The 19,987-nt window shown below is 31.4% G+C and overlaps 1 protein-coding gene across 1 annotated transcript in view; it reads left to right on the top strand.

The window, feature by feature from the left end:
• LOC142321355 (uncharacterized) overlaps positions 1–19,987 on the top strand; it is a gene marked incomplete in the record, with an annotated part of 100,278 nt that overhangs the window by 42,384 nt on the left and 37,907 nt on the right. The window contains 4 exon segments of the mRNA XM_075359374.1: positions 9,415–9,572; positions 12,159–12,294; positions 13,641–13,785; positions 17,648–17,752. Of these exon segments, the coding sequence (XP_075215489.1) occupies positions 9,415–9,572; positions 12,159–12,294; positions 13,641–13,785; positions 17,648–17,752 (544 nt within the window).

Consider the following 19,987-nt stretch of genomic DNA (forward strand, 5'->3'; position numbering starts at 1 on the left):
TGCAACCATATCGGAGAGGTATTTGTTGAGGGCGACTAAGGAATGATTTCTGAAAGAGGGCAGCAGCTCTTTCAGTAGTTGATAAGGGCGTAGGTCAGGAGGATTTAAACGACCATATCAACATCACTGGATCTTCTGAGTGCTGCACAGATGAAAGCAATGGAAAACTTGGTGTTTTTTCCAAGAAAATGTAGTTCTCTGCATTTTCATATAACAAAAATGAAGGAGCCTTCCTTGGTAAGATATTCCAGAGGTAAACTAGTCCCCTGTTTGGATGTTTGGGTGGGGACTATTAAGGAAGGGGTCACCAGAAAATAAAAATATAACATTCTACAAATCAGAGTGTGGAATGTTAGTCTAAAAAAGGTTGGTAGGTTAGAAAATTTAAAGAGGGAAACGGATACGTTAAATGTAGATGTAGTAGGAATTAGTGGGGTTTGGTGGGAAGAAGAAAACAACTTTTGGCTAGGTGACTTTAGATAATTAACTCAGCGTCAAATAAAGGGCAGGCAGGACTAGGTTTCATAATGAACCAGAAAATAGAAAGAGATTAGAGAATTTCAAAAAGCTTAGCAATAGAATCATTGTAATCAGGATAAAATCAAAACTTAAGCCAACAACAATTTTTAATGTTTATATGAATACAAGTGCCCATGATGATGATGAGGTAGAGACTTACAAGACATACAAAGAAATTGACAAAACAATTAAACATATAAAAAGGGATGAAAATTAAATAATAGATGGAGATTGGAATGCAAGCATTGGAAAAGGAAGGAAGGAAATATAGTGGGTGAATATGGGCTAGCTAAAGGAATGAAAGAGGGGACCGACTTATTGAGTTTTGCCTGTATAATTTAGTAACTGCCAACACCCAGTTTAAAAATCATAATAGAAGAATATACACATGGAAAAAGTCGGGTGGTACTGCAAGGTATCAGATAGATTGTATAATGGCTAAACAAAGATTTAGAAATCAACTGGTAGACTGCAAAGAATTTACTGGAGCAGATATTGATTGCAAACATAATTTAGTAATAATGAAATGTAGATTGGGCTTTAAAAACCTGAAGAAAAGGTGTCAGATGAATCGGTGGAATTTAAAGATGCTTGAGGAATGGGAGGTAAAAAAATTTTGAGCAGGGCATCACAATAGGTGTGAGTAAAAATGATTAGGTAGAAAATATAAAAGAAGGATGGGAGAATATTAAAAGGAATTTTGTAAATCAGCAGAAGCGAACTTAGCTGGACCAAGAGAATTGGTAGAAAACCTTGGATATCAGAGGATACATTGCAGCTGATGGATGAACATAGAAAGAATAAGAGTGCTACTGATGAAGAAGGTAAAAGGAACTATCAACAGTTAAGAAATACTATAAACAGGAAGTGCAAATTAGTGAAAGAAGAGTTGATTATAGAAAAGTGTTCAGAAGTGGAAAGAGAAATTATCATTGGTAAAATAGATGGAGTATACAAGAAAGTCAAGGAGAATTTTGTGGTATATAAATTAAGATCTAATAATGTGTTAAATAAAGATGTTACACCAATTTATAATATTAAAGAAAAGGTTGGTTGGTAAAATATATCGAATAATTATACAGAGGAAATAAATTAGAAACTGGTGTTAGAGAGGAAGAAGAGGAAGTCGAAGAGGATGAAAACGTAGATACAATACTGGGATCTGAATTTAATTGAGCGTTAAAAGATTTGAATGGCAGTAAGGCTGGGATAGACAGGATATCTGCAGAATTACTACGCAGTGCAGGTGAGGAAGTGATAGATAGTGTCATCAAATGGCTTCGACAGCATGTGGCACTGTATAACCTTGTAGTAGCCCTGAGAAGGGCTATGTTGTCATTGATTGGCTTCGATGGTTCATTGTAATTTATAGTTTTGTGATAGCCCTGAAAAGGACTGTTTTTGTTGTCGATTGTCTTCAACGGCTCATTGTAATCTATAACCTTGAGGTAGCCCTAAAAAGAGCCATTTTTTGAGTTAGCTCTGAGAAGAGGTGTTGGGTCCGGAAGCTTGTCTCTGGTGAAGTCGACTTGGCTGTAGTTGGGGAGTTGAGGCTCATCCATTTAAATCAGACCGACCTTGTCTTCAGTGGTAGTTGGGTCCCCACTACAGCATGGCAGTGGTAGTCCCCAGAGCCCTGCAGTGTTAGGTCAGCATTGGTCGTCTTTCATTGGTGCGGCCGAGGCAGTTTTCTCCTAGCGATCCCACTGGGCCTGCTCCTGCTGCTGAGTCTGCCAGCCAGAGTGATTGAAGCTCTGCGAGCTGGAGCGGGAAGGTAGCGTCCGTTTCCAGTGGCTCCCTTGGCAGGCCGGCTAGGCCTGCTGCTCCGGTGGGGATGTTGGCATCTGTCGGGAGGTCTCACATTGATGCAGTTGCCAGGGAATTTCTGTCTTCTCCCATCTTTTTCTTCTATGTCTTCTCTAGGTGGTGGTTGATGATGAATTGAAAATTCACTCTCGTGTATGCCCTTTTATTGGATTCTGAGAGTGGTGGAGCCACAGCACCGCTATAGTGGGAGAACTGTGCAGTCATCTGCACGGTGGGAGTGATGTTTGTATTAGCGTGTACGTATACTGTGCTCCTGCTGAGATCTGAGCTGCTACCGTTGTGCACCGATATTAAGTTGAGCATAAATGTGGTAACAATAGATTATACAAACTGGTGTGTAATATTTCTACACCACTTATTATTTCTTAAGTAAGAAAAGAGTGTTATCACACAAAAGAGAAGTATTAAAAGAGTATTCAAAACACTGAAAAAGAGTGTTATTGTCATGAACCAAAGCAAGCAGTAGCAGATAAATGTGAGACAAACACAAAAAAGAAGCCGTAATAAAAAAGGGAGTCGACAAGGATGTTCCTTATCCCTGTTACTTTCTAATATTTACATAGAACTAGCAGTTAATGATGTTAAAGAACAATTTAGACCTGGAGTTAACAGTGCAAGGTGAAAAGATAAAGATGCTATGATTTGCTGATATAGTAATTCTAGCTGAAAATAAAAAAGATTTAGAAGAAACAATGACTGAAGTGGGTGAAGTCCTACGCAAGAACTACCGCATAAAAATAAACAAGAACAAAATGAAAGTAATGAAATGTAGTAGAAATAATGTAGATGGACCACTGAATATAAAAATAGGAAGAGAAAAGATATTGGAGGTAGAAGAATTTTGTTATTTGGGAAGTAGGGTTACTAAAGATGGACAAAGCAGGAGTGATATAAAATGCCAAATGGCCCAGGAAAAACGAGCTTTCAGTTAAAAATATAATTTGCTTACATCAAAAATTAATTTAAACATCAGGAAAACATTTTTGTAAGTATATGTTTAGAGCGTAGCTTTATATAGAAGTGATACTTGGACGATCGGAGATCGTGAAGAAAAGATTAGAAGCTTTTGAAATGTGGTGCTATAGGAGAATGTTAAAAATCAGATGAGTGGATAAAGTGACAAATGAAGAGGTTTGCAGCAAATTTATGAAGAAAGAAGCATTTGGAAAAATGTAGTTAAAAGAAGAGACAGACTTTATAGGCCATATATTAAGGCATTCTGGAATAATTGCTTTAATATTGGACAGGTAGGTGGGAAAAATTGTGCAGGCTGGCAACGTTTGGAATATGTAAAACAAATAGTTAGGGATGTAGGATTAGGGGGTATACCAAAATGAAATGACTGGCACTAGATGTTTAATCAAGTGAAATGGCTTGTGAAATTTGTAATTAGAAAATGTGAAAAAATCAGTTGTATGTACAGTATGGTGATTGTAATGGGAAATCTCATGGTATTTTGTGAATATGACAAATAGTGAAATTGAATTTTTAAAACAGAAAAAAAGTAATGGATGTGTAATGTTTGTTAAGGATACAGAAGAAAGAGCATGGCTGTAGAGATTACTCTGTCTGAAGGGAAAATTATGGTAGACGGTATTATCAGACTTGTTAATGATAGAGAACTAATAATAAAAAATGGAAAGAAATCTAGGCAAGTTTATTAATTTTTTTCATTTATTCATGGAAGTTATAAGCAAAAGGATGGAAGTACAGCGTGATTAAATAAAGTCTATCATAAGAATATTGAAGAGTATGAAAAGAGATTAAGATGAAACTTAAATTAAATGTTGAAGGTTTTGTATATAAAATAAATGTATGTATTAAGATATGTAGCCTAAGAGATGTGTTGTACTAAAGTATTGGACTAGTTAAACACAAACCAGGGATAACTGAGATGCTAAATAGGATTAATAGGATTTGCAAGAGGAACGGATTTTATAAGAAAACATGTAGACAACCTGATAATAGTAAATTATAAAAATATTATGTTATGTATAAAAATAGACTTTGAAATGATCTACATAATACCTTTCACTTCATTTTTCCTGTTTAGCCTCCGGGAATCACTGTCGGGTATTACTTCAGAGGATGAATGAGAATGGTATGTATAAGCGTAAGTGAAGTATAGTCTTGTACAGTCTCAGGTCGACTATTTCTGAGATGTGTGGTTAGTTGAAGATGTACATAATATCAAAGAGAGTTATTAGAACTCCTGGTATTTTTATTTATGGCTGCTTGAAAATTGATGTAATTATACCTACTGATTATGACCAAAACATTTTTTTATGTATACTGAATATTACTAGCTGTCTATTATAAATTTGTTAAGAATATTTTATTACACATGAATGTAATATTTATTAATGTATATTATATTGTATAATAAACATTTTCCTCTTTTTTTTTTAGAGGGATTTGGGGTGATGGTACTAGGATATAATAATAGTATGACTTTTTTTATGTTGTTCATTGTAAATATTGTTTTATTTTACACTGTCACATCTGCACTTTAAATAAATGTGCTGGTAACTGAAACGTAGTCTTTTTGTAAGGAGATGTTTCTTTATAATACACTGTTGATTGTTATATATTTAATTTTTTAATTAATTCATTGTTACTAGATAAGCTGTTGTTTTTTTTTTTTTTTAATTTAATGGTTGTTTTTTATTCATGATTAGTCGTGATAATCAAGACAAATAGTAGTAATGAGAAAAATGTGTATTTTAAAATTTTATTTACTATCTTAGTGTAATCTTATCCGTTTGTGTATTATAAATATGGACTTCTTTCAGAAAGTTTGAATAAGTTTTCAGGACAAGAATAGAAAGCACAGGCTGTTTGTGTAAAAAAAAAATTCTGGAATATGTACTTTGTCATAAGAACAAGTTGTACATATTTGCACCTGTACCAACATAGTCCCGTGTAATTGAACTAGATCAACAACGTTAGAATTACAAATTAAGACCTTGTGGAAAATTTTGCAGAAAAGTTGAGAATGACATCTTTTAAATTACAGTTAGTACTACTAAGTTTAACTGATGCAGAAGTCTTATGTAAAAATTTTTGTGGACCAGTAACATGTTGATGAAGAAGGTGGTTTCTCCCTGGTCACTGCCTAATCTTTTGTAACAAATTTATGTTTCTTATTAGTGGAAATGTCAGTAGATGAAATGTATGAATGTGAGTGATTTATGAATATTTGCGCAATTTGACTTAAGTGAATATGTTTTGTACTATTTCTTGTGAAAAGGTATATTGACCATTCTTTTTTCACAAACGAACAACTAGAGAAATTTATGTCGATATGTTAAGTGACCGGCTAATGTTTCACCTCAAGGAAGAGTTGAGAAACGTATGAGAATTTCATTCTCTTACAAAATGGAGCTTCACCTTTCTGCACTTACAGATTGAAAATTATTTGAATGAACATCTTTCAAGAGGTTGGATTGGTCGTGAAACTGATGTAAACATGGTGTTGATACATCAGCCACCAATAAGTCCCGACATAACACCTTGTGACTTCTTTTTTTTTGATTTTATAATAAACAAAGTTTTTGTCCCTCCTTTCCTATTGATTAATATGATTTAAACAACATATGTCCCAATCGCTGTTTCTAGTGTTGAGTGGGATATGCTTTTATGTGTTTCTGATGAAGGCAAAGTTTTGATATCTGTCATATGACTGACAGTGTATTCATGGAACGCTTGAAAATAAAATCCTTAAGAAATCTGTAAAGCCATGTATGCAATAATTTACATAATTGAAAAATACATTTTTTACAAACCATCAAAAATCATCTTATTTCATTAATAATTGCATAAAAGAGAGTTCTTGTAAAATGTATATTCATTTTATAAATTATGTAATTTCATTTATTTAATTTTAGTTTTATTAACTAGAATCGAAAATAACATAGTTCTAATTGTTTTTTACTGTACATATGTTTTTCTTCAAGTCTCCTGAGATCTGCATGTTGCCATTTCAGTGTAACAACTTCTAACAATTGTTTGAGTCATCCGTTGAAGCATAATGATTTTAAACTTTTTTATAAATATTGTATTATTTTCTTTCATTTGCATTTATTTTTTGACATATATTTTAATTTATGTTTAAATGAATTTTTTGCTGTAATTTGCATGTACTTGTATAAACAGCTCATATGAAGTATATATACAATTATTATTTACAACCTATTTTTTATATTTAATTTCTTCTTTTTTTGAATTGCTCCGTTGAAACTTTTCCAGTGTACTCTTTGATCTCTCTAGGTAAATGATAGTTACAAGGAACTACTCGAACTACTAGAACTACTACTCAAACTACTAGAATAGTTTCTTTTGTTAGAAAGTGTTTTTTCTGTCTATGCAGGATGTATCACGAAGTTCTTCCAGAACTTTCATAACTTATTCTACGCGTGAAAATAGTGAAAAAAAAATCATATATATTTATATTTGCCCAAAAATGCTTCATTTGGGAGTTAAAGCTAGTGAAAGATTTTGCTTGGATTTCAGCTACCCTGGTGAAATGTGCTCGTATTGAAATTTTTAGGACATTAATTAAGAGATAGAATTAGTAATTTTCTATGATTTTTGACCTGAAAAAAATTCAATAAAATAGGTCCCAGAACTGTATCTACAGTAATTTTTGAGAAATCTGTGGTGAAAACCAGGAATGGGGGGGGGGGTAAAAAACACTGTTTTTCATGTTTGACATACAATAACTTTATTAAATGGGTAATACACACGTAAAAATTTTAAACAAAATTTGTGGAGAATTTAATTCTTAATAAAGTAGTGTAACATAAGCTGAATGAAACTAAGAAAAGTTAGAAAATCTTTGAATTTTATTTAGAAACGGTGCATTGTTACATTTGTCAGAAAAGTATTTATTTAATGTAAAAAAAAACCAAAACTTTTTCTTGGTGTGGTGAAAAATTTGTAAAAAAAATTTGCTACTAAAAACTGTTGTTGAAAAATTAAAAAAAAAAAAAACTGGAAATTGCACAACAATTGTAAAATAAAAATTAGTTTGATAATAATTTTTTTATTTATGACAGAAATACAATAAATTATTGTTTCAACGTTGGCAATAAAATAACAGCTAATCAACAATGTGCAATACTGTATTAGTGTTTAAATCATTCTGTAAGGAACATTAAGTATATCTGGTATTGTGAACTGTGCTGTTAGCGAAGGTTTTCCGTGAATTTTAGTTTCAGTGTGATGGTTTTGCCATTAAAGTAATGATATACTTATTTACAATATAGGACTACACTGATATGGTATTCATTTTGCGTGTGTGTAATGGTAACCCTACAGTTGCTGCAATAGAATAAGAAATTTATTTTTCAAATCACAGGATTCCAGATCCCAAAACAATTTGCACGACTTCTTGCAATCTTTGGGAAACAGTTTCACTACCTAGTATTCATATCAACTACGAATGATCTGTCTAATACAATGCTGTTATTGATGAAATTATCGATGCAGTTCAGCGCAGTCCACATGTCAGTACATGACGTCTTTCTAAGCAGATTGGAATTATTCATTCATTGGTTTGGAGAACACTTAAACAAGTTTTAGGATAAACAAGTTTTAGTCTTATGTTAACAGCCAGTTCAACATTTACACCCAGGAGATGGTCTGCTTCACTTGGAGTTCTGCAACTGTGGAATACAAATCGACAACTCTGCAAGTATGTTTTGTTTACCAATGAGGAAAATTTCACTCAAGATGGCATCAACAACTTACCAGTGAGCATACATTGGTAGAATTTATTCCTCCATTAAATCCTCATGAAATGTACGAAGGCAATTTTCAACACCGGTTTAGCGTCAAAGTATGTGGGGCCTTCTTAACAATCAGCTGTTTGGACCGTTCACATTACCTGACCACTTAAATGCTGAGGTCTACATGCACTTTCTTCAAAAAACATTGCCGAAGCTACTTGAAGATGTTCCTCTAGCGCTAAAATGCAAGTATATTTCCATCACGATGGTGTCCTTCCCCACTTCTATTCTGCCATTTCCACTTGCTTAAATCATAATTTCCCTAGTTAGTTAAGCAGTTTAAAGAGAGCCCTGAAGAACTAAATAGAGTAACTAAAACAGTATAGAAGCGTGCCAAGAAATGCGTTGAAAATGGCAGGTTCATTTTTGAACATTATTATTATAAACCGGTATGTATAATGCACTTTGATCAAGTGTTACTGTTCTAAATAATATTCAGATTTTTCAAACTTTTCTGTTTCATTCAACTTATCTTACACTTTTTTTTGAGAATTAAATTTTCTTAAGTTTTGTTTAAAAGTTTTATTTGTTTATTACCCAGTTAACAAAGTTATTGTATGTCAGACATAAAAAACAGGATTTTTTACCCCATATTTCTCAAAAAACTACTGCAGATATGGTTCTGGGACCTATTTTATTTAATTTTTCAGATCAAAAAATATAAGAAATCCTAATTCTTTCCCTTAATTATATCCTAAAATTCTCAGTACAAAATTGTTTCACTGGGATAGCTGAAATTTGGGCAGAACTGTTCACTATCTGTAACTTGCAAACAAGTTACAGGCAAACAAGTTTAGGGTGTATATTTATATAAACTTTTTTCCTTTATTTTCACAAGTAGAATAGGTTATGAAAATTTCAGGAAAACTTCATTGATACATCCCTGCATGTGCAACGTGCTACCCGACAATTCCTAAAATATAACATTAAACACAATCAGATTATATCTTAGTCTGATTTGTCAACATCACCTTCAAAGTAGTGTCTCATAAGTTAGACACTAATTGCTGTTCTTCTGCCACAAATGGAATTTATCTTGAAACAATTTTTAGTGAACATGCTCATCATTTTTTCCTTATACTCGTATATATACGAGTATATATTTCATTTTTAAACAGTATTTGTTTCATTTTTGAGTTTGTATTTTTTCTGTTTATTTTATTTATTGTTTATGTTTTTGTTACCTTTATATTATTTTTTATTTATAAAATTTATTTTTATATGTTTGTGTTCTTTTACATATTTTCATCTGTATGAAAATAATTTGAAATTATTATAGCTGTGCAATTACAATGGTCCAGCTGTCATACGCTGTACTTTATATACTGCCGATAAGAAGAGTTTACATGTCCATAGGCTTGTAGGAAAATCAAATGAGAAGGAGAAAGATGATCCTCATGATGTGTTTGTTGGTCCAAATGATGGATATGTAGCATGGTATGTGTAATTGTTCATTCTATGCGTATTAATAAGTCATATCTTCTTTATCAGTTTGTATTTTTGCTTTTTCTGTACATTTTCCGATTGGAGCCTCTTATTGTTTATAAGAAGTAAAACATAAATTTGGAAAATTTTAATGAAATATCTTTGTTTTTGAACTCACTGTTTTTGCTGTAGGCAAAAATAGTAGTATGTAGGCGATTTGTTGCTGTAGGCTTTTTCTTTTAAGGTAATCCCTAGAAAAGAATATGACTGTCAAATCTGAGATTTCTGTGGCCATAAGCCATGACCAATGATGTGATCACCGAAGAATTTGTTAATGAAACCAGTTGTTGAATTTGCATAGTGGGATGTTTTGCTGTCATGTTTTACCAACCGAATCAGTCTTATTCTTTCCAAAAGTTCAATGAATAGCAATAATATATTGTTGATATTATTATGCATTAATGGTGCACTCAAAGAAAAAGGAGTAACATTTTTTTTTTGTATCGCACATCAGATGCTCATCTTTTTTAGGTACAATGATATTTTATGATGCATATGGAGATTTTCAGCACTCCAAATCATACTAATTTGTCTGTTTATATAGCCAACGATTGAAACTGTTCCTTGTTTGAGAAAAATAGCAAATCTGTAATACAAATCCCCTTGTGCATAAAGTATTGGAACTAATGACAGTATTTTATTGGTCTTTCTTTATAAGGATCAACTAGTTTATGAACTGTTTGAATTTGATGTGGACATAAACTTAACTGGTTTGCTGCCCGATGAACATTTGATTTTGTCAAATTAATTTCAGCCGATAAGTATCTGATATTTTGGCAAGGCATTTAATCATTGATTTCAGTGACTGTGTCTGCATTCAACACTATCGTTGGTCATTTGTGTTTCTTTTCATTAATAGAACCAATCGTCTCTAAGAATTTAGTCACTAACTCAATATTAATATCTGTTTTATTAGGAACTGGTCTATTTACAGCCAAAATATTCTTGCGCTGCAGCCACTGATCGTGTACTGAAGTATCATTTGATAATTAAAACACATTCCTCATGTAAAGTAGTTTACTGAACAATCCACTAAACTTAACAACCTCTAACAATCTGCTGAATGTTCTAATCACTTTGTTATGGCTGTTGTTAGTAGTCTACTGCATTGATGCGATTGTTTGATAGTGGACGAGACCATTTAAGGTGGGGTTGATTCAAATTTTATAGAAGGCTGATTGATAAGTTTGTTTTACACGGGTTACTCTGTATTTCTGTTTTCAAGTATGCCACTAGTACAGCTGTATTGCTAGTGACCTCAGAAAATTAGTATGTATAATCAGATAATTATCTTATTTGATCAAGAAGGCGTTAGACTACTGTGGATTAAAAGCAACATACAAGAAATCTCAGGCCAAGTTGATTGATGCCAGAAAGTTCAGGTTTGATTAATTTTACATTTCAGTTTTAAGGAAAAAGAATTGATTGTAACGTCACAAAGAACGACTTTCAGCACCTATAATTATGCACAGAATAAAATAATTTTTGATTAGTGTTTACATCGTATGGTATATGTATTTTATTTTTTACTGAAAACATATAATTTTTATTATTAATTTTTATTTTTTTAATTATTAATTTTTATTAAGTTCAGGCCTAAACTCAGACCAGTAACAAGGCAATTTTGCATGCTTTTTGTAAATATATAATTTAATATGTAATATTATGATGTGTTTTCATAATTTTCATTTCCTGTTGATTCTGATAGATTGATATGGTGAAAAATATACGAGAAAATATCCTATGACAAGTATATGGTAAGACAGTAGTAAAAATATTATGTTTTTTTGTACTAAAAAAAATTAGACAGAATGTATTATTTTAAAATGAAATACTGAGGAGAGGTCGTTATACCTAACAAGAAAACAGAAATCGGGATAGCAAAAGTATATTATAGATGAAAAAATAAAGGAAACCTGGGATTTAATCTTAGATTTACATTATATAAATATGAATATCCACTGAAATGGTCTGGGCTTAGCTAAAGAGTATTATATATGAAAACAACTAATAATAACTTTTAAAAATAATCAATAAAAATAAAGACAGCTTGCTGTATTTATTATTTAATCATGTTTTGTAACAAAAAAATGACTTAACATAGACTTCAGGCAATTTAATTAAATAGCGACTTTTAGTTAAAACTAAATCTTAATCGGTTGAAAATAATTTATGAAATCTCTAAATTTAGAAAGTAAAGAAAAGTATCTAAAAGCAAAGTATGTAAGTGTGTAAAGTAAAGAAAGTATATTTTGTGCTCTATGAAACTGCAGAAGAAAACTGTTTTTAATAACATGCCTGCTTTCAAAGTGATATAACCTGTATTTTTAGTTATAATCAGTGTGACCTTTTTGTTTATAAACAGTAAAAAATGTTCTGATATTTTGAAATAGATAATATATAAAAATGATTGCAAAAAAATTATCATTTTCATGGTGATTATGAATTTAAACATTTTTTCCCTTCAGGTAAACAGATTATACATAAAACAGCTGAATTTTTTAATAAAGTTTTCCTTAAAATGTTTTGGTGTTTCAGTTTCCAAAATCTAGTAATCATTCACACCGCAAAGAAGCATTTGATTAAGGAATTAATTGAAAAAAAGAAAAGGGTGATAAAAGCAAATTATCCTAATTCATTAAGATTTGACATTCCACAAGATATTTTAATGAAAGTAAGTTCTTTGAAAACTATTAAGTTTCATGAATAGTTAAAAATAGTACATGCAGTATTACTTAAGTGCTCTTCTTTTGTCATGTTGCTTAAGTTGGATGTTGTCAGTGCATCTATTTATTGTTTGCAGTACAATCTAGAGAATTTTTGTATTATGGTCTTATTAAAATGTTAAATTTAATTTCAATGAAATTGTCATTTCATCTTCATTTATCTGTCTATGTGGATAATAAGAATGGTCAATTACATAAAAGTTGGCTTCGTCAGAGAACATAACTTAAGACAGAAACTCTGGGTTCTCCTCCAACTGGGTCAAAAACCAATTGGACATTTTCATATGGTGATCAGGATCATCTTCTGACATGTGGTGTAACACTTGTAACTTGTATGGATGATACTTGCTTATTTTTTTTGCAAGATCCTCTGTACTATTGACTGAGAAGTGCCCACTTCCAAGCTTGTTCAACGAATTGATTTTTTCAGACTTGCAGATACCGTCACAAAAACCCCTTTCACTACTTCTGAAGTGTTCGGATGTCCAGATGTTTTAGCATTGGGAACAATACCTGGAGAGTAGAACTATGCTAGCAGTCTTCCTACCGTTGTGTGCGACACTGGCTTTTGTTGAGGATGCCTCACATTAAATTCATCTGTAACTTGTCTATGAGAGAATCCTTTCTTCCACAAAGGAGGATAATCTCTACCCACACTTCACTAGTCGATAGCTTTCAATCCTGCAACTACAAAGCAGAGCAAAATTAGTAAAATCCCTATGGTGCGGGACTTTTGGGACACTCTGTTGAATCCATCATGAACATAATAGTTACTGAATATGCCTTCTGAAATTTCCTCTTCTGTGTGTTACCATGCACTCTGCCTATCTGCTCTTATTATTTATAATTGAACTTTTTTTTTTTAATTATGTTACATAAAAATTTTGAATGAAATAAACTTTTTTTTAAATGTTAATATCAAGAAAGGAGTCGATAACTGTAATAAAATTTATGTTTTTTTCTTCTAAATTTCATTCATCGATTCTATACCTCTAACTGAATGCAGTTTTTTTTTTATGTGTGATGTCATTGTACAAATGAACCACTGGTTGAAATAAAAGTTAAAATAGCTTTATTATTGTCTTGCAAAAACTCTTCTGTAATACTTTAATATGTAAATATTTCAATAAAATAAGTAACATTTTTACCAATAAATTTTTAAGACAGTAATTTAGAAAAAATTAGCATAATCAGTTTTTGTTGAGAATAAGTATATCATTTTTAGATACTGTCTCTATCTGATGTCAAAAAAATATTTTCTCTGTGTTTATGTTCTAATAATTTTGTTTCATAGATGGAAAAAGAAGCCAAAGAAGAAACTAAAAGAATGGACATGAATTGTGCTGTTTTAAGATTTGATGCTCTTAAATTTGAAAATAATTGTTATGTTCCAATACCGATGTGTGAACCTGTATATTCAGACAGCATAAAAAACATGAGTTAGTACCTTTTTTTAAGTTATTTGTCATGCAGAAGTTAGAGATTGTAATTAGTTATTATTTAATTTAACTAAAGTGCTTAAATTTTTAACAGAAAATTTTCTTACATATTATGGTCTTCTTTCTGTATTATCATTTCTATGGACAAAAATGTGTTTTTTTTTTTATTTTTATGACTTAAAAAATTAGAATAATAGTCCAACCATAGATCATTTTTTAATGTTATCACTGGTGTCAGCCTTATGTGTAGAAAACTAGAAATGGCATAGGGCACTGTTTTTACAGGGAAATTGCAGACTGGTGGGAGGTGGGATATAGAAATAAGTTTATGTTTTTACGATTAGTGTTTTTAATTGACTGTTTATTAGTTCCAGAGCAGTGTTGAATTACAATTTAATTAAATAAAATAATAATAAATTAGAATAAATATTTTATTCCATTATTATCTATGCAGTATAGCTTTTTATTTTTATTTTGTTGCCATCATTAATAGCAGTATTCATCATCAATTACATTATTTAATTTTTTATTTTAGTGAAAGTAATATATGTAGATGTTTTTGTCTCTTTATTTTTATTTGAAATTTTCTGATTTTGCATATTTTGATGGATTGATGACTAAGTGCGAGCTAAGGTAATCTGGAATGCTGTAATATGTGTTAAATACATGTGAGAAAATCTAGTAATATAATAATCTAGTAATCTAGTATAATCTATGTAATAATCTAGTATAATCTAGTAATTCTGTGTGAAAATACATTTATTATCAGAATGATATTGATACAAAGTAAAGATGTTACAAAAAATTATAATATCCTCAAATTGTCTACGTGAATAATTTTATTTTTGACATGAAACGTCTTTAAAATTAGACTGAAACATACAGGTTCCAGAACAAAAATTTGTAGTGTAACGAAAAGGTCTATATTGCCCTGTCTTAATAACTCCCTAACTATTAGTCTCGGAGAGATAAATGCGGTGTCATTTTATAACTTATATGGTCAGTTCACCAATACAACTTTGAATTTGCATCACTGGCGAGTGGGTTGGCAGGGAGGAAGCACAGCGCAGATCAGCCAAAACTGGCTCTCTCGTTCATTTCCATTCAGTGTAGCTCACGACTTAGATGTGATAGTTCAGTGATTTGTGTGTTTGTGCTTAGAGTTTGTCAAGATAGATCGATTTAAGTAACGGTAAGTGTATTTTGGACAATATTTATGTGTAAAAAATTAAAGTAAACATGTAAAAAAGTATATAGATTCAATATGTCAGCCTCAGCCCGTGCAAAAACCAGCCTGAAATATAAATTATGCATATCATTGGAAAAGGGAGATTATGAGCCACGCAGAGGTATCTCGATGTCTGGTGTCGAGCGAGACTGTTTTGGAAGTGTTGCAAAGCTGGCATGGCACACTCAGTGAATGACGCCGACAGTTTGAGCATCTCTACTGCGTTGCTGTACCCAAACTAATGGATATAATGAGTGAAGATAACACCCATACATCTGTCGAAGATGTCCCTGGGCTGATGGATATCAACATCAGTCAAATTGGTGCGATGCAGGATATTGGTGTGCATCAGACAAACACTTCAAAATGGTATTTGAAAACAGTCCATTTGGTCTATCTTGCAGTGTTTGTGATCAACTTTGTTTCGACAGAAATTTAAAGCAGGGGAAAGCTTGCAATATTCGTCTTCTTCAGAGTAAATTCCCTGGCGAAAATGTAGTGGCATTTCGTTTACCTATTGTTAAGTCAATAGATGCCAATAAAATTCCGACACTGTCGTGCTTAAATGGATTTTGATATCCCCTGAAGCCGAATAGCCTGCCACCCGATCCAATAACACAGAATCAACTGGTGCTCGGGTGGTTGACTCAATCCAACTTGTGCCCACAGAACCAACAACACTGGTCAACACCATTATTGATTGTACGTTTACTAGGCACATTGATGTTGATATTGTACCTTATGTCTCTTCTCATATCACAAACCAATGTTGAACAAAATTGGCATAGAATATTAGTCAAAATAAATATCATGTATCATTTAGTGTCTGTTTTATGTTAAAATTAAATTTAGTATGCAGTCAATGTCTCATTTTTATTTCAATCCAATGCACTAAAAGTGACTCGCTGACATATAGACCGACCAATTTATCTGTAGAGTTGGCCAAATGAAGGAACTAAAATTTTCCATCAGAGACTTTCAGTTTTGTTAAAATAAAATATGATGGTGGCTCTCCCATTTAACTCTACAGATAAGTTGGTCGGTCTGTAGCGCAGAGAAACTTCATCCAAGGTCTGTAACATTTCACGTTAAACCAACAGCTGTGCGCCCCTACACACAGCCCCACCCGATTTTTTTTTAATTTAAAAAAAATTTCCATTTAAGTTATCAGGAAAAAGCCTGCTATGACAGGTTTACAAGAAAACTTCCTCTATAAAATGAATAAAGAATAATAGATAGTCAGTAAAGAATGAGGTTATTTATAAAAAAGAAATGAAATTGAATTGAGAATCTCCTTTTTTTAAGTCTGGAAAATTTTTTTTTGTACAAATAATAGTTTAAAAATATAAGAGGAATTGACTTTGGCCTCTGCAGTCATAATGGGAGGTTGCCTACTTTGTTTTGCGTTTGAAACTGACACAATTTTATGTCATTTTGTAACCAAATCACGTGGAGTACTCTGCTGAAATTCTGACATTCAGAAATACTTCCACCAATATTTGATACGTTTCTTGAAAGGATCAGGATGCACAAAAGCTTCTGCTACAGCAACCATTCTCTCAATTGAATAGTACCATTCAGTTGGTTTGCGACCGTTCTCTCATTTTAGAAAATCATGGTTGCAAAGAATAAAGTTATACTACACTGAAGCATGAGCAGTTTACAACTGTTAACAATATACTACTAACATGCATAACCAATGGTAATGCTAGCAGTAGTAACAGCAGCAGCATGGTAGCAGTATTATAGTTGACACTCAAATAGCTGTATTCAAGCCACCTCGGTTCAGATTTAAGATGCTAATCTGATTATAATACTATTATAACCCTGTGCTTGGACATGAAAAATGTTGCAGTCAGATACAAAAAAAAGAAGTTATTTCTCATTTTTTAATGCTACAAAATATATACATTTAAAAACAATTTAAAATACAGTATCTACTGTATGAATTTTTTTATATCGGCAAGATATTTATGAAGTAGCAGTATGCAAATTCTAATTAAAAAGAAAAAGATCAAGACTGAAGATGATCTAAGACTCAAGAAATGCCTGTCTTCTGGTGAGTTTTGTCGTACAATGCTAATTATTGTATTTGATGGTCCATTCATTGAATTTTTTATTAAAGTGCATCCTGCAATATATTAATTATTATGAATAATAAATTAAAAATTTATTTTATACTGCAGACTATTTTTATAAAAAATTGTCATTTTTTGCATCATATTGTTTCAGTGAGAATTTAATATTTAACAAATTTTTGTAAATAAAGTATTGCAAAAACAGACTTTATTTGAAAGAAATTAGAAAAATTTTAAAGAAATTCAGTTAACAATTGTTATGATAATTTCCAGGCTTCAACATGTGAATAAAGGAATTCCAAAATTTTCTGTTTCTGTCATTGTTAATTATGTAAGAGGTCACTTTAAATGGTTGCTTTTTTTGTTAGTACGTTGTAGAATAAGCTATTGTTGAACATGAAAATATTCAAATAATACAGCCACCTGTTTGCATTTATCTTAACCAGAGTCAGAAATAAATTTTTAAATAGCCCCTATGCATGTGTGTGCATGCACGTGTGTGTGTGTTATCTTGTAGAAAAACAAAATAAATTATACCAATTTTTTTTTCTTTCAGAAAGTCATATAACTGGCCAGTTAAAGATATGCCGAGTCGATAAAGTGTCTGGTTCTTGTGAAGGTGGTGATGAAATATTTCTTTTAGTTGAAAAAGTAGGGAAAGGTATGTAAATGTTTAATAAAATTTATATAAACTTTACACGTTTTATTTAATTAGTAATAACTCTTTATTACTAAATTAAAAAATATATATTCATCTACTTTTGAGTATCTAAGCTGTTTTGAATACTAAGCTTTTTTGCTGTAAAACTAATTGCTTTTACCTGATATATCATTATTAGGGTTTGTAACTTTATCTTTTCTTCTAAAAAGTAGCAATATCTGGAGAAGTCCATTTTATTTACTGTTGTTCTGGCCTGATTGTCATTTAATGTAATGTGTGAGTCAATAAAATAAGCGATTTTAAAAATTTATTAATTTTTTTACTTTTACATTAAAAAAAACTTTTTTTTACAAATTCACAATTTATTTTAGCATTAACTATACTTCAAAATATTCTAAGTTCCATATGCTACATTCTGCAGGTGGCCATCTTTTCAATTATCACTCTCTTTGAATCGAGTTGTATTTTCCATCAAGATGTAAAAATATACCTTCAGAAAATTGTGGTAAGTCAGTTACAAATTTTTTTTCACGTTCTTCAGTCTATTTTGAGACTGAACTACCAAATACCTTACGCTTCTTACCTTCAAATAGCCCTATGAGAAAAAATCACGTGCTATCAGGTAGGATGATCTCATAGGCCAAAGAATATTACTTTTGTCTGGATAATCAGTCAGTTACATTCATTGATTTCCTTGCTGCATCACCAGCTTATTGAAACCATGTGTTTGGATCAAATAGCAAAGGTTTCTTTGTTTTGACGGTAATAAAATTTACATCATTGTCCTCAAAGTAATGTCAGGGAATGCTGCATACATTATGGTAATTTTGGTATTGTGCTGTGATTCTTGATGCATCTCAGTTGTTTATTGTCAGAAGTTTAATTTATTCATTTAGCAATTTAAGTGGAAATTTCATTCGTTATGCTATAAATATATTGTGAATAACAAAAAATTCTATTTACAGCAAAAATCATACGATGATTCAAAGGATGTTGTTTCATAACTTTGCTACTTGAACTTTATCAGTATGTGTCTTTAAATTATTATGAAGAATCCTTTGAACACTGGTATTTGACAAGCCACTGAATCAGTCATGAAAGACAGACTGTTTAGGAGTAATACTAATGCAGCATTTTTAGGTGCGTGCTTGCGTGTGTGCGCATGTGCACGCATGTATTTACATTATATGAAATGTAAACCGTCAAAACACCATAATTAGATAAGTTAAACTTACTGTGTTTTGGTGGGTTATATTTTGTATAATATTAAATTTTACTAGCGCAGTGAACAAAATGTTACTGAATTACTTGAGTATTAAAACAATTATATACAGTAGATTCCGGATAATCGAACCACTTGTGGACCAGGGCTAAATGACCCTATTAATGGCTAGCCCTATTAAGTAATATTAACGAAAAATGAGGAGCTATGCACAAATAGGGTATACGGGTGTATTCTAATTATTAAACTCAATCTAGCGATTTACTATTCTGAATTTTATTTCTAATATTAAGATTAAATGAACAATAAATATTATAAATTACAAATTACAACATAATAAAAATTAAGCGCTCTGCTGTACAATACGTGTCTAATAAAATACAATACATTATTTACTCTCCTTTTACATTATATAGCTACATATAAAAACAGGCCTATTACATATAAAAAGAACTGGTGCTCTGGTACAATGCATTACTGAATTGTCTTTGCAATCTTACATAATTAAAAAAAACAAAATAAATAAAACAAAACGATTGATAAACAAAATTGAGGTAAAAAATACAGTAATGATTGCTATTTATGATCAGTAAAATAAAAAAATACTTTAATGTCTCTTACTTGTTTAAACTTTTTGAAAAAACTTTAAAACTTTTGAAAAAAAACTTTGTCGTCTCCCTTTTAATATTTGGCGTTCTACTAATTTCGCACAGACTTGTAGTTCTAGTGGGCTTCCTTTAGTGCCTTCTTGTATAAAATGTTGCTAAAGTCCATCAATGAATCTTTCCAGTTTGTGAGTGCCAGTAATGTTTTTAATTATTTCTTCATCACCGGTTTCATTCTCATCATAACATTGTATTTTTTCATCTATATTTGAAAACTCTTCAAAATTTTGAAACCTGGTGCTGCAAAAAACGTAATCATTGTCATCAGCATCAATTGTTTCAGTATCATTGTCGGCATTGACTTCTAAACCACTTTTGGCAAAGCAATTTCTAATAGTGCTACTTTTC

Source organism: Lycorma delicatula, chromosome 3, assembly GCF_047948215.1.
Source record: "Lycorma delicatula isolate Av1 chromosome 3, ASM4794821v1, whole genome shotgun sequence".
In the NCBI taxonomy this organism is placed as follows: Eukaryota; Metazoa; Arthropoda; class Insecta; order Hemiptera; family Fulgoridae; genus Lycorma; species Lycorma delicatula.